At 45.3% G+C, this 16033-nt stretch overlaps 1 protein-coding gene across 2 annotated transcripts in view; it reads left to right on the top strand.

Annotated features, from left to right (window-relative positions):
* LOC147726108 (CMRF35-like molecule 9) overlaps positions 1–16033 on the top strand; it is a 261759-nt gene that overhangs the window by 231450 nt on the left and 14276 nt on the right. For both annotated transcript variants that reach the window (XM_086960213.1, XM_086960212.1), the window contains exon 6: positions 9348–9479. In XM_086960213.1, the coding sequence (XP_086816339.1) occupies positions 9348–9479 (132 nt within the window). The remainder of the gene's footprint in view (positions 1–9347; positions 9480–16033) is intronic.

Genomic DNA, 16033 nt, shown 5'->3' with positions numbered 1-16033 from the left:
AAAAAAATGTTCTTCCTATGGAAACTTGGTGCTAACTATAACTACATACTGGTGACTGCCAGTAGGTGATATATATATATATGGCCTGGACATCACTGGATCTGCTCTTGTAGCTGTTTTTTTTGCTCCGAGGTTGCTTTGCTCGGACTGCAGCTGGGAGCAATCTGCAAGGAGTAGTCAGCTGACTTCCCTACCCAGGGGTAGGATTGCAGCAGTACAAAAGGAGGGTCTCGGTGATTTCCAAGTGAGAAGGGCGTTTGATGAAGGCCCTCTCCACGCCAAAATGCATTATGCCCTGATCCAATAAAGAGCTTCTCAAGGATTCCCCTGTGTGGCCTCTGCTTTTTCTACTTGAAGGAGGTTTGTGTGTATATTTTTCGCATCAGCCAGAGACGCGAAACAGAGGCCCTGTTCTGTAAGTTGTCCTCAACATCACTGGATCTGCTCTTGTACCTGTTTTTTTGCTCCGAGGTATCGGAATAGATCAGGCCCACCTGCCTCCAAAGCCAAACTACGCATGGTCGGCTGCTCTGTGGTTCGTGACTTCACGAACGGTCGGGTACATTGCTACCACTTCCCCTGCCTCGTTGACATTTGGACGGAAAGGCTGGAATGTTATCGGGACCCGAGCAAGCCTGTGGACCATGGACTCACCATCAACAACTAAAAAACCCCTTTTGCCCGCTATTCCAGCGCTCATTGAGCACAGACTCCACCTTTGGTACTCACCACCAAGATGCAGTCTCAGGGCTGCAGTCTTCAGACATCGGACTGCAGCTGGGAACAATCTGCAAGGAGGAGTCAGCTGACTTCCCCACCCAGGGGGAGGATCACAGCAGCACAAAAGGAGGGTCTCAGTGATTTCCAAGTGAGAAGGGCGTCTGATGAAGGCACACTCCACGTCAAAATGCATTATGCCCTGTTGGTCCAATGAGGAGCTTCTCAAGGATTCCCCTGTGTAGCCTCTGCTTCTTCTACATTGAGGAGGTTTGTGTGTATATTTTACGCTTCAGCCAGAGACGCGGTACAGAGGCCCCAATTCTGTAAGTTGGCCAGTACATCACTGGATCTGCTCTTGTAGTTGCTTTTTTGCTCTGAGGTATCAGAATGGTTCATGCCCGCCTCCAAAGCCATTCTACACATGGGCGGCTGCTCTTTAGTTCTTGACTGCACGAAGGGTCGGGACATTGTTACCACTTCCCCTGCCAGGTTGACATTTGGACGGAAAGGCTGGAATGTTATTGGGAATCGAGGAAGCCTTTGACCATGGACTCACCTTCAACAACTAAAAACCCCCCTTTTGCCCGATAATCCAGCGCTCATTGAGCATGGACTCTGCCTTTGGTACTCACCACCAAGATGCATTCTGGGGCTGCAGTCTTCAGACATCGAACTGCAACTGGGAGCAATCTGCAAGGAGGAATCAGCTGACTTCCCCACCCAAGGGGAAGATCGCAGCAGCACCACAGGAGTGTCTCAGTGATTTTCAAGTGAGAAGGGCGTCTGATGAAGGCACACTCCACGGCGAAATGCATTATGCCCTATTGGTTCAATAAAGATCTTCTCAAGGATTCCCCTGTGTGACCTCTGCTTCTTCTACTTTGAGGAGGTTTGTGTGGATATTTTATGCATCAGCCAGAGATGCGGTACAGAGGCCCTGTTCTGTAAGTTGGCCTGAACATCACTGGATCTGCTCTTGTAGCTGTTTTTTTGCTCTGAGGTATCAGAATGGTTCAGGCCTGCCTCTAAGGCCAAAATACACATGCTCGGGTCTTCTCTTTCCCTGGATCAACTGCCAGAAACATAGCAATGATTTTTGATTCTGATATTTCCTTTGTTCCCCAAGTAAAAACTGTTTCCACTAGCAGTTTTGCCTATCTTCAATTTCTGAGGAGAATGTTACACTTGTGGGACACCCCCGCACCGCACGGCCACCAGCTGCTGCGTGTGCCCCATTGCCTTGCCCTCTGACTCGCTGCCTGCCTCGCTGCCGGCTGACGCCGCTGTCGTTTGTTTTGTTTTTGTTTTGTTTTGTTCATCATTTGTGCTTGTTTAACCAGTATTTTTGCCCGTGTTAGCGTTTTTGTTATCCATTTGTGCCTGTTATTTTTTGTCAGTTTCTGCCCGTATTAGCGTTCTCCTTCCTGTCTGCCCGCCTACCTCGCCGCCCTCCGCCTTCCCTCCCCGCTCCCCGCTTCCCGCCACCACCGCTGACCCCGCCCCTTTTTTCCTTCTGTTCCCTCCCTGCTCCCGCCTCCCACCCGCGCACTTCGCCTTATATGGCGACCGTGCGAACGCGCAGCGGTCACGCGCAGCGGGCGCGCCGATTGTGCGCCGAAGGCGCGCCAAAGGTAAGCCCGTCTACGCCCGTCCGCGCCTGGACCGCGCCCAGTGCCAGGACCCCTGGACCTCGAAGACCCCGACCGACCCGCCGGACGTACTCAGCCGCCACCCTCAGCGCACTCAACACCGGCCGACGCCCAGAGTGCCACCAAGCCACACCACGACGCACCCACGGACCCTTCAGCTGCCACGCCTGCAAATTCACCTGCATCCGGACCTGCCTCGCACCAACACCCGCCAAGTCGAACACCAGCAGCACCCACCTCAAGTGCATCCTGCTCAACACCCGCTCCGTCCACAGACACGCCATCGAACTCTGGAACCTCCTAGACACCACAGCCCCTGATGTTGCCTTCCTCACAGAGACCTGGATGAACGCCTCTTCAGCTCCCGACATCGCCATCGCTATCCCAGAGGGCTACAAGATCGTCCGGAGGGACCGCAACGCCAACCAGATGGGAGGAGGCATCGCCATCATCCACAGGAACACCATCCGTCTCACGACCAGCACCGACAACACCCTGACCACCGCCGAACACCTGCATTTCCAGATCCACACCGACCCGAACACCACCCTCAGAGGCACCCTGATCTACCGACCTCCGGGACCACGCACCCAATTCAGCGAGGACATCGCCGACTTCGTCAGCCCGCATGCCCTCCCCCTCCACCGACTACATCCTCCTGGGGGACCTCAACTTCCACCTGGAGAACAACAACGACCGCAACACCAGCACCCTGCTCGACAACCTCGCCAATCTTGGACTCAAGCGGCTGGTGTCCACCCCCACCCACCTCGCCGGACACACACTCGACGCAGTCTTCTCTTCCAGCACAGACATCGACTTCAGCCATGCCACAGAGCTTCAATGGACGGACCACAGCTGCGTCCACTTCACCTTCAAGAGAACGACGACCCACCACCACCAGCAACAGGCCGCCCGCAGAAGCTGGAACAAGATCACAGCAGACCAGCTCGCCACCTCCCTGAGCCAGCACCCTCCTGCCAGCTCAGCGAACCCCAGCCAGGCCGCCGACAACCTCACGAAGTGGATCAGCAACTGCGCGGACGAACTCGCCCCGCTGAGGACCCCGCCCAGCAGATCCGGCAGCAAGAAAGCCCTGTGGTTCACCGACGAACTCAAGAGCTCAAAGAAGAACTGCCGAGCCCTCGAGAAAGTCTGGAGAAGGGAACCTACACCGGACAACAGGACCACCTTCAAGCTGGCCACCCGGAAGCACCACCAGCCGATCCGCGCCGCCAAGAAAACTGCTTTCAAGGACCGGCTGGACAACAACGCACACAACTGCAAGGAACTCTTCAACATCGTGAAAGAGCTATCCAACCCCAGCGCAGGAAACAACGACATCACCCCATCGCAAGACCTCTGCAACTCCCTCGCTTCATACTTCCACAACAAGATCGCGGACATACACAACAGCTTCAACAACCAACCAACGCACACCAAGACCGAACAACCACCCCCCACCACCACCCTCCATGCCTGGACCCCGATCAGCACCGAAGACACCATCCACACGATGAACTCCATCCACTCCGGATCACCCACCGACCCCTGCCCTCACCACGTCTTCAACAAGGCTGACGCTGTCATCGCACCCCACCTGCGAGACATCATCAACACATCCTTCGACACCGCCACCTTCCCTGAGAGCGGGAAGCACGCCGAACTCAGCGCTCTACTCAAGAAACCCACAGCGGACCCCACCGAACTCAAGAATTACCGCCCCATCTCGCTCCTCCCGTTTCCAGCCAAAGTCATCGAGAAGACCTTCAACAAGCAGATGGCCGCCTTCCTCGAGACGAATGGATCCCTCGACCCCTCACAGTCCGGCTTCCGAGCCAATCACAGCACCGAGACCGCCCTCATCGCCGCCACCGATGACATCCGAGCCCTGATGGACAACGGAGAAACAGCGGCCCTCATCCTCCTAGACCTCTCCGCGGCATTCAACACTGTCTGCCACCGCACCCTAGTACAGCGCCTCAGCAACGTCGGAATCCAGGACAAGGCGCTGGAATGGATCATCTCCTTCCTCGACGGAAGAACACAGAGAGTCCGTATACCACCGTACTAGTCAGAGGCCACCGAAGTCATCTGCGGCGTCCCTCAAGGATCCTCTCTGAGCCCCACCCTCTTCAACGTCTACATGAGCCCCCTTGCAGCCATCGCACACCAACACAACCTCAACATAATCTCCTACGCCAACGACACCCAGCTGATCCTCTCCCTGACCAACGACCCCGCCGCCGCCAGAGCCAACCTGCACGAAGGGATGAAAGAGGTAGCCGAGTGGATGACGACCAGCCGCCTGAAACTGAACTCGGACAAGACGGAGGTCCTCATCCTGGGCTCCTCACCCTCCGCCTGGGACGACTCCTGGTGGCCTCCCGCCCTGGGCACCGCACCCAAACCGACAGACCATGCACGCAACCTGGGCTTCATCCTGGACTCCTCCCTCTCCATGACCAGGCAAGTCAACAACGTCTCCTCGGCATGCTTCAACATCCTACGCATGCTACGGAAGATCTTCTGGTGGATCCCCACCGAGACCAGGAAGACCGTCACCCAGGCCCTCGTCACTAGCCGACTGGACTACGGCAACGCCCTCTACGCCGGTACCACCGCCAAGCTCCAGAAGAGACTCCAGCGGATCCAGAACGCCTCAGCCAGACTCATCCTCGACATCCCACGAACCAGCCACATCTCCGGACATCTGAGAGACCTTCACTGGCTCCCCGTCAACAAAAGAATCACCTTCCGCCTCCTCACCCACGCACACAAAGCCCTACACGACCAAGGTCCGAGCTACCTCAACAGCCAAATCAACTTCTACGCTCCCAAACGCCACCTCCGATCAGCCAACCACGCCCTCGCCGCCGTCCCCCGCATCCGAAGAGCGACTACAGGAGGAAGGTCCTTCTCCTACCTGGCCGCCAAGACCTGGAACTCCCTCCCGACCGACCTGCGCTTGACCCAAGACCACCTCTCCTTCAGGAAGAAGCTGAAGACCTGGCTGTTCCAGCAGTAGCGGCACCCTCCCACCCCCAGCGCCTTGAGACCCTACGGGTATGTAGCGCGCTCTATAAATGTCATAGATTGATCTTGTGCTCGGGTGACATCTAAACTGTCCTACGCTAATAGTCTTTACTTGGGCTTATCTATCTATTTAACGTGACGTTTACAGGTTGTGAAAAATGCTGCCACTTAATTGATTCTGAAACTTCCAGCTTTTCAATCAGTAACAATCCTACCTACTGCACCCTCACTGGCTACCAACTCTCAAGCAAGTACAATTTGAGGCTCTCACTTTGGCCTTTAGAACCCTGGACCTCAGAGACCCTGTATACATAATTAACTGAATTAAGTCCTACTCTCAATCCAGATCTTTGAGATCTAATCGTCAAAGACTACTTCAGAATTCTTAGGTGGAAGAGGAGGAAGACCCTTTAGATTCCTTCCTGCAAAGCTTTGGAAAGCCCTTCCAACCAGCCTCTCACTACCTTGTTCTGAAGTAATTTTTAGAAAGATAGTGAACACTTTTCTTTTTAACTCTGAAGTTAAGTTCTCTATCCAGACTGACCTATGCTGCTAGTGCCAGGACACTCCTTTGTAAGCAGATGAGTCCTTTACAATTTCTTTTATCTTGTATTGAATGGTTATGGAATTCAGTCTTACATTTCTCACTGATCTGCTAGCCCTACACTCTCTTTGAGGGACAATATTCCCAGGTGTATATATATCAAGGAGTCATTTCAAAGTATGGGGAGACAACCCGGGTGATATCCTAAAGGATGACTGTAAATGGGTAAAAGTACACTTTTTAAGGCAAAGGCTGTTGGAGAGAGAACAAGAGGAACTGCAAAAACAGTCAGTGAGTAGGTTTGTTTTGTTGAACATGACTCAACAGATGTAACCTTATCTCATAATTGTGATAAATAGTAAAGAGGGTTTTTGTTCAATGTTTTGTAGGTTTTATAATAAGCCCAGGTAAGTTTTCATTTTTCCCTTCTTGAAGGCAATCAAATTTACTCAAGTCAGACATTCGCTCATGTTTTTACATTTGTTGTTCATTCCTTATATGTCAAGCTACCTTTTTTTTAAAACAACAATGGTTTGAGGCATATTCAGGACGAATGATCGTGTCATGCATTTTTAACTGTATTTTAATGATTATGGTTTGTTTTTATTTATTGTTAAGCTTTCATGGTTTTAGATAAAACCGAATAAAGCTTGATTTGATTTGACATTTATGTTTATTTAACATTTATTAGGAATAGTCAAGGTGAAATTAATTTCAAATATCAGATTCATTCATCATTGCCTTCCAGATCACCTTCTACAGTTGTAATTCTCCCTGAGTAGTTGGCAAATGGTCATCTCGCCTGGTGATCTAGAATCAGTAGAATGGGGACAGTACAGGTAATTCCAGCGGAGAACAATCAGTCAGTGAATCCGACAGAAACTATCAGGATGTGCCAGTTACACTCATCAGCTATCAGTCAGGAAGTGCTAGGCCAGTGACACTGATTTTTTTCTCCATTTCAGTTTAGTGATAAGAACTGTCACTTTTTTTTCTAGATTCATTGATCCTGGCTTTAATAGTTATAAGAAATCAATCCCTTGATCCTTTATCAGTAGACCTATGATATTCAAGCAGATCTTTTCCAAAGGTCTGGTGAGTCTGGCAATTGATGGTATTCTTGCGGTGCTGATAATAATCTGCCCACTATATGCATTCACTCCATGGTGCATCGCACCAATAATAACTATATTCCCCATTACAGAGGATCAATTCCAGGTTCTCTGTCCCAGTAGGCGATAGGTAAGAGTTTACATTCATAGTAATTTGCCAATCAAAATTTCTGATCCTGACTACGAGTGAAGAGAAGTTAGATTCAGAGATACCAGAAGGGTAAAATTCCCTTTTATGAGCAATGCCTAACTACACCTACCATAGAAAATAGAGTGGTTGCCTGGACCTAATTTTTCTAAGTAGAACACACATATTTGGCACCTGCTTTCAGCACATGGTAAATGTTTGTGGAGGGCCAGTGCACGTCAGGTGGTGGTAAGAACTGCAGAGGGAAAGGACATATATTGCCGGGTGTGTGGGATCATTACATTTTCACCCCCATGTCTAAGAAGGAGCTCTGGCAGGGGATGAGGTTTGGTTTCTTGCCACACCCAAAGGGATTTTAATATCTGGATTTTCCAGCTGATAAAATCAGGTCCAGTGCTCCTGCACCCAGGAAATGCTAGAAATGGAACACCTGGCAAATGATTAAAAAACAGCCAAGTGCCAATTGGAGCGTCTGCTTTACTCAACTTGTAATTATGCCCTATGTCCTACTAATATTAACTGTTCAACCAATCCTAACTTTATTCTTGCAGTATTTCCCATAATAAGAAACAAGGTCAGGGCAGTTCAAGCATAAAAGTAAATATTCCCAGACATTTACTAATTTCTCATTCACTCTACTGCAGTGGGTCAATTGAAAGGCCAAAGACCAAGTCCAGCACTAAAGAAATGGCAATGCAGGCCACCTCTGATCACCTTCTTACCAGGCTAGAAACATATCAGGGCATACAAACATGTTTCAAGCGATTCTGGCTCCTGGGAGATGCACTCAAATGGATCACCACATACCTCCCAGGAAGAACACTGAGAATCTGTCTCCCACCATTCACCTCGGAACCTAAGTAGATCCTCTACAGTGCCCCCCAGGGATCGTACCTCATCTCCATCCTCTTCAACACACACATGACCACCCTGGCCAACACTTTCGGATCTCATAAAATCCACATGATCTCCTACACTGACAATGCTCAGTTCATCCTCTCGCTGTCAGAAGACCCCTCCACCTTCAAACCCAACTATCACATATGAAAGACAACTGTCTCAAGCTCAACACAGACAAGATGGAATACCTCATCTATGGGAACAAAACAAAACCTCCTCATGGAATAACGCATGGTGGCCTGCTGAACTCGTCCTTGACAGGCCACGCCTACAACCTCACATCATCTTGGAAAGAAAGCTATCAATGAAGAAACAGGTAAACACAGTCTCTTCCGCCTGCTTCCAAACCTTATGAATACTCCACAAGATATTCAGGTGGCTCTCAGTCAACACCAGAAGGACCGTCATGCAGGCTTTTTTCACCAAAATGTTGGACTATGAGAACACACTGTATGTACGAAGCACCGTAGGCCTTGAAGAGACCACAGACAATACAACAGTCAGCAGCAAGACTAATCCTCGACCTCTTCAGACAAACCCACATCACACGCTGCCTCAAGAAGCTACACTGCATGTCGATCTAGAACAGATGCCAATTCAAGATGTTGGCACGTGCTTAGAAAGCCCTGCACAACGAAGGACCAGCATACATCAACAAATGCATGGCTGCTTGAGTGAACAAATCACCATGAAGCACCTCATAAACCCTTGCGCATTGAGACTCTCATGGGTGACTTACAGCACTCTATAAATCCTTGATTGGCTCAGTATGAACACTTAAAACATGTTTTAATAACCAAAATACTGACAGTATTCATTATAAATCATTTCATAAGTGTGTTATTGTACCAGTCTTGTGAATTGTAGCGAGACAATATATTGAAAATTACTCTCTACCAGTTGCATATGTACTAGTGAAGTTGATGCATTCTTTCCCATTTTTTTGTATTTTCATAGCTGGCACGTGGCGTTTTTGTGAAAACCCTAATTTTTCTGTCCTGTGTTGTTAATCCCCCTTTGGTGGGAGTGATATAGTACTGGAAAAAGAGAAAAATATACTGACATGAAGCCAAGCATATGGACTAAATGTATGTATTCAGTTACTGGTGCGGAGAGCGGCCAGAACAATATGTGGCTCTATCGTCAATTCTTCGTGTAGTGACAACACAAGGTTTCAAAGGTGCTGACACAATGCATTGCATTTATCTCTGATCACATGTTGTGTTTCTGTGTTGCAGTTTCCGGATACTATCCCTGTGTATGCAGCAGTGATGAAGAGTGGTGGATCCCAGAAATTTGGAGTTCAAAATATTGCTGTGGATGAAGATGTCTTCGAGAGCGAATATGAAGAAATCCAGGTTTTGCCAAGGGTAGGAAGCAGTATTCTCTGTACCACACAGCAACAAGTCCCTGTAGTCCTTGTATTCCCAAGTAAAAGACCTGTGTACTAACGCACTCTGCTAACATTTATTCCTCTTTGCCAGAAGAAGAAACCCTACAAGGTAGTCATTGATTGGGGTGTGGTAGGGCCCGAGATAAAGTTGATGCACCTCAGTTGATAACCCCCTGGCAGTTGCTTTAGCTTTGATAGCACTGCTCATATAAATCAGGTGCCAGAAATAGTGGGTATAGTTGACGATTCTTGTTGGTTCTATTTAGGAAGAAGGTTAAAAAAGTCTAGCTGCTGCACATGCTTTAGTCGTTAATTAGACCCTCATTTATTTCTTTGACCTGTGTCACATTTCTGTTGGAAAGCATTAGAGTGGGTGCTTATTTTGATTCTCATAACTATAAGAGTGCATGTTACAATAGATGCTAACAAGGTGTTGCCCATTTTCAAATATGCCTTGTTACTTTCACCCTAATGTTAGTAATAGTGGTGACATTCAGGGCACTTTCACCATGCCATAAATTGTGTTCCTTCTCTGGGATAACATTGATGGTTTCCTTATATGATTTTGTAATGGTAATTATAGAGAGAAGCACAAAAGGTGGTAATGGTGGTACATTTCTGTAAATTAACAAATATGTCCCTCAGCCATGTTCGGAAAACCCATCTCATGCGGTGGAATACTTTCCAAGGAAGCAGTTCGTCAGCAAATTTGACAGTGTCCTGCCATGCTCTACTCCCTGATGTTTATTTACATGATTAAAGGATCATTTTAGAAGATGGACATGCGATTTAGATCTGTGTCGTATTTCTAACACAAGTTCAAATAAAACTTGCTCTAATATTCCAGTAGAGGTTCAAAGCAAATTTGCTAGTCCACACACACTAATCTTACCTGAACGTAATTACCGGTTAACAAGTAAAAGGACTGATAGAGCCCGCAGGGACCTACTAGCTCAGTTTTACCATTCTCAACTTGGGCCCATATAACATTCACACTGAACAAGCAGTCCTGCCTAACCAATTGCTAATGTAGCCATCCTATCAGTTTGCCCAGAGGTCCATTTAGGACTTATTTATGTAAACCATGACTTACTAATCCTTGTCACCTTACTATAAGTCCTGTGAATCAGAGGGAGTTAGCATAAACAGGCAATAATTAAACACATTTACTTTCTTATAATAACCACAGACTCAGGAAAAGTTTTCAGACCTTTATCTATGAGAGATTTTCTGAGTCAAAATGAAAGGGCCACAATCTCGTGACCATACATTTTACAAGCAAGAATATAACCAGCAGGACATAAAGTTTGTAAGAATCACTGTAACCCCTGTAGATATTTGTACCTGGGAAGGGTGAGAAAAGGAAATAGCACAAAGACATACCACATGGATTATATTTACCTAGAATGGTGCAATGACCAATCCTGGCCACGGGCTGGGGCAAGAAAATGGACCAGGACCAGGCTCCTGACTAATCAGGTACACATAGGACATGAAGGGTACAGATCAGGGCAGGTGACCTCACCTATGTAAAACACCAGCGTCACACCCCTCTCTCTAGGAAAAGCCAATTAGTACCCCGATTGGGTAATCAATTCTTCTGACAGAGAGCTCCGCCAGCACCTCTGCTCTCGATCGCCTATTGAGTGCGTTGGGTTAGTGACAGGTCAGCTATTAGGACAAGTCGGACAATTTCTCTGTCTAAACCTACCTTAATTACACCGTTTTGAGGGCAATGTACCACCCCTAAATGTTGAAAAGTTTTGTGTTCTCCTTCAGTGATTGGTTGGAAAGACAAGGAGAGGTCATCACACCATACTAAGATGATGTAATTTCAATTTGATTCATATTGATTGAATACCCACCCACAATTTACTTTCCATTGACTTTATTCTTCTGCCCAACAATACTGTTCAACAAGTTTGATACAATTTGTATAGCTTCAGTTCTTCGTGAGATCAGAAGGGCATTTTCTCATAGACAACGTCGGTAAAATGCATCTTGGCCAGAGTGCGCGTGCGCGGCATCGTCCAAGATGGAGGATGTGACCGTATTCAGGCCCAAAGTACAAGCTAGTAGCAAAGTCAAAAAGAAACATATTAGAATACAAAAATAAATGTTTACCACTTATCTCTACTCTAACCCCATTACTTTATTTTAACTTGTGCATTAATAGTTAAGCAGAATGAACAAGCTTAGTATAAGCTGCAGCATAAGCATGTGAGATTTCAAAGCGGCCATTTCTGGCACTAGTGCGCAGAAGCAAAGATTTTCCACCAAGTAAAGGGTATGTCATGCCACGTAGATGTGACAGACGCATGCGCAGAAGGTTTCCTGCGTTTTCGGTGGGCAGTTTAATGCATTCAAGTTACTATTAGTAAAAGCACATATGCAAGCTTCCCCTAGAAACTAGACATGTCATGTAGTGCAAATATTAGTGAACAAAACATGTTGGTTAATATAATACAGGGTATTTAGAGAGGGCTGAGTACAAGCAAGTGTCAGTATATGTGAAACCTTGCTCCATCAATCCCCTCTTTGATGATATTTTATATCATCACAAATTAAGGAACCAGATGCCAACTTAAACAGTCTCCCAATTCAATGTTTTCAATTACTTGGGGAGTTTTCTTTTTACCATTATTCTGATAAACTTTTATTCTCTTATATATGTCCCCCTTTAATTCTTCCATTTGAATCTCGTCAATTTTCCCTTTCTTTCAGCCATATTCATCAATCTCCCGTTTTGCGAGGCCCTAATAGCGAATTATAGTGATTCGCTATTAAGGACTCGCAAAACGGGATTCATGTAGGATTAGCAAAAAGTTTTGCGATTCCTACTGATTCCTTATTTGCGATTAGCAAATTGCTAATCGCAAATAAGGAAAAACTCCCCATTCATTCCTATGGGTCAAAAGGCCCATAGGAATGAATGGGAAGTATTCCTTATTTGCGATTAGCAATTTGCTAATCGCAAATAAGATTGCGATTTGAAGGGTGCCAGGGGTGTCCAAAGGACACCCTGTAGCACCCCTCAAATGCACATTTGAACAGGTGTTGTGCACACACATGTCCAGAGGACATGTGTGTGTGTGTAACATGCCAAAGAAAAAAATGCACTAAAGTGCTTTTTACTCTTTTTTCGCAATTTACCACAAAGTCAGATTTCGTGGTAAATTGCGACCAAATATTGCGAATTCGCAATTTCAAATAGGGTGATGAATTGGATTTAAGGAATCTCTATTAGAGATTCCTTAAATCCAATTCCTCGCAAATATGCGATTTCGCAAATAGCGATTTTTGCATTTGGGATGATGAATCCCAAATGCAAAAATCGCACTCGCAAATAGCCAGATTCTCAGAATCTGGCCATTTGCGAGCGCAATTCAGTTTGATGAATATGGCTGTATATTTTCTCATTAAAAGTGTACCTTTTTCTATTACTGCAGCATTTTCACCAAATCATTATCACCAATAATATTAGTGATATTCCCATTATTGGCATCATTACTTTACCTACAATACTTTTATCTACATTAGATATCCAATTACCAATAGAGGAGAGACCATCTGTAAGTCTCTCCCATGCACTATCAACTTCCAGTGATTTCAGTTCCTCTTCCAAATGAGTAATGCTCCTTACATACCTTCCAATTTCAACACTTTTATCAGGTATATAAGTGCAACAATGTTGTGATTTCAACATTCTACAGACTCTGCCCTCTTTTGCTAATAATACATCAAGAGCAAGTCGATTTTGTAAGACCATTGATCTTATCGCAACCAATTCGGTATTGATCAATAAGAATCCTCCAGCAGTGTCAGTCGATAAGTGATCCACCACTGTAGACAATTTGCAAATTCTTTGTGTATTCAGAACCACTCCCACTGAAGGGATCAATGCACTAAATATATCACCTACAATTTCTGCAAAACTACCCCTTTTATAACGTGTTAGTTCATGTTTGTGTTCATTGCTTCCAGTGATACTTTTTAAATGGTATAGTTTTGGGAATACTATTCCGAAAAAGCAACTTCCATACCAATGATCAGGTAGCTTAAAGTAAGCTTTATTCCCACAAATGTAATAGACTCCTGGAAATAATGGATCAGTTCCCCCTTTTAGTCCCCAACCCCCAAATATGAGGACATTGTGTTCACATTCACTGGAACTGATTAATACATTGTTATACTCAGTTTCCTTTCTAGGGAGACATATTTTCCCATCTTTTCAAAGTCTAAAGACATAGCAGCATGAGGTTTGCCAGTTGCCATAAATTCCTCCCTTTCATCCCATTTCAGTGGCTTTTCTATTGAAATCCTGCCTCCTTTCCTCTACTAAGTTTAAAAATACCTTTTCTTCTTCGTGTAAATTACATGTTAGATTGTCTGTGTGCATTAGCTATATCTATTTTTTTCATTGTTAGGAAAAATTTACCAAAGAATTGGGCATCTTTAGCACTAAGGACAGGATTCATTCTTTCGAGGACAGGAATCTTAGGAAAAATAACATCTATGTTAGAATGATAATACTGCAGCCTTCCAGCTGTATAAAACGGCTTGTTAATATGCTGCAGGAAATTGCATAGGTCAGGGGTAAATGGTGGTAGGTAACACCTTCAGCAACTGAAGTAGGTAATTTCATACAGACATAACAATCACTAATCTGCATAGTCTCTACATAAGGTACTAATAGACTAGCAAATACATTCATCTCAGTTTTGTTTCTATTTCTAATGTGATGTAATTCTATCTCATCTGGTGCTTCTAAGTCTACTCTACCTTGTTTGTGATGCATATCTTCCTGTGTATACTAGTGTAATTTTGCTTAGCAGCCATCAAATACGGTATTGCTATTGTCAGTCCCAGCCATACTATAAGTACTATTAATACACTACATATGCATATCCTACAGCATGTCTTTATGCAACTTAGATTCGAGTTTCCAGTTACTCTTTTATCAGCCATTTTTGATTAAGGAGGATTACCCCTCTTTGAGAATTTTCACAGCATACACCTGTGATTTATTTCAAGTTGGCCTCTCTTCTTCAATATCTTGATCAGCAATCAACTTTTCATCACTTTCATCACTGATTTCCAAATTCTCGAAATCTTCAATGATGACGTTTGTCCATTCAGGGCCTTTGAATTGATTTGCAGCTTTTCAGGTGTGGACTTCTCCTTCTTTGATTGCTTGTGGATGGTTCAGTTGGACTAGTTACTTCGTGCACCTGTTCAGGTTCTTCATCTATTGTCACTAGGTCATATTTCAGTCTTTTAACAAAATCAGGCCATTTATCGCCTTTTCTGAGTCTTTTAGCTGGCACTGTGCTTTCTGATTCTTCAAGTGTTCTTTTTTTCTTTAAGTTGTGGCACAACTTGATTTTCGTCAACTTCAGATTTTCTCTCTAACTCACCTACCCCAGGGATTAACACAGTTGACCCTTCTGCCTGTATTGATCCTTCTATCCTAATCTGACCTGATTCAGGATATGACTTTGTTGGGCCTGGAGTTTTTTCTTCGTCTTGAATGCATTTTACTACTCCTGTCTGGTCCTGCACAGGTCTTGCAGATTCTTGATTGTCTTTCGCCTGTGCGTTTTTACTAGTACCTATCCGTCCCTACACAGACTAATGAGATCTGGTAGGGGTTTTGTTGGTCTGTGTATATTGCTCTTTCCTTATCTGATCCTCCTCATGATTACCATTGGCTTAGAGTTCTGTTATCTGAGTACGTTCTTCTATACCTCTCTCGTCCTCACTATCAGTCTGGCTATCTAAGTATGTTTAGCTTCTTGGTCTCACTCTGATTTCAGGTATGTCAACCACTGGGATCCATTCTTTGACAAGCATGTAACTGAATAAATTCAATTTGTAGTCTAATAAAAGGGCCTTCTGCTTTCCCAATTTTCCCAGGGCACACTGCAGTTTTCTTACCAGGGTTTAATCATTGACATGTGAGGCATCTCTGGCAAAGACTATCTGCTATGTTCCTGAACTTTGCATTGAACCAGTCCCTTCTAAACAGTCTCACCATAGCATCTCTCTCTATGTGTAAGTCCTCATGGTACATTCTAGCCATTGGTGCAAGCATACAGTCAGGTAACACTGGTCTCCCATCTAGGTAGACTATCATGCCATCTTCAGGTCTCACTTAACACCCTATTTTCTGCCAGTCTTCCTTTTCTTCTTTCTCCTTTAGGACTTACATCTGTAAACCATGACTTACCAATCCTTGTCGCCTTACTATAAATCAGAGGGAGTTAGCATAAACAGGCAATATTTAAACACATTTACTTTCTCATAATAACCGCAGACTCAGGGAAAGTTTTCAGACCTTTATCTATGAGCAATACCCTGAGTCAAAATGTAAAGGGCCACAATCTTGTGACCATAAATTTTACAAGCAAGAATATAACCAGCAGGACATAAAGTTTGTAAGAATCACTGTAACCCCTGTAGACATTGGTACCTGGGAAGGGTGAGAAAAGGAAATATCACAAAGACATACCACATGGATCATATTTACCT

This window comes from Lissotriton vulgaris, chromosome 3_1 (genome assembly GCF_964263255.1).
Source record: "Lissotriton vulgaris chromosome 3_1, aLisVul1.2, whole genome shotgun sequence".
NCBI classification, from domain to species: domain Eukaryota; kingdom Metazoa; phylum Chordata; class Amphibia; order Caudata; family Salamandridae; genus Lissotriton; species Lissotriton vulgaris.
This window is presented reverse-complemented; position numbering and strand designations above follow the sequence as displayed.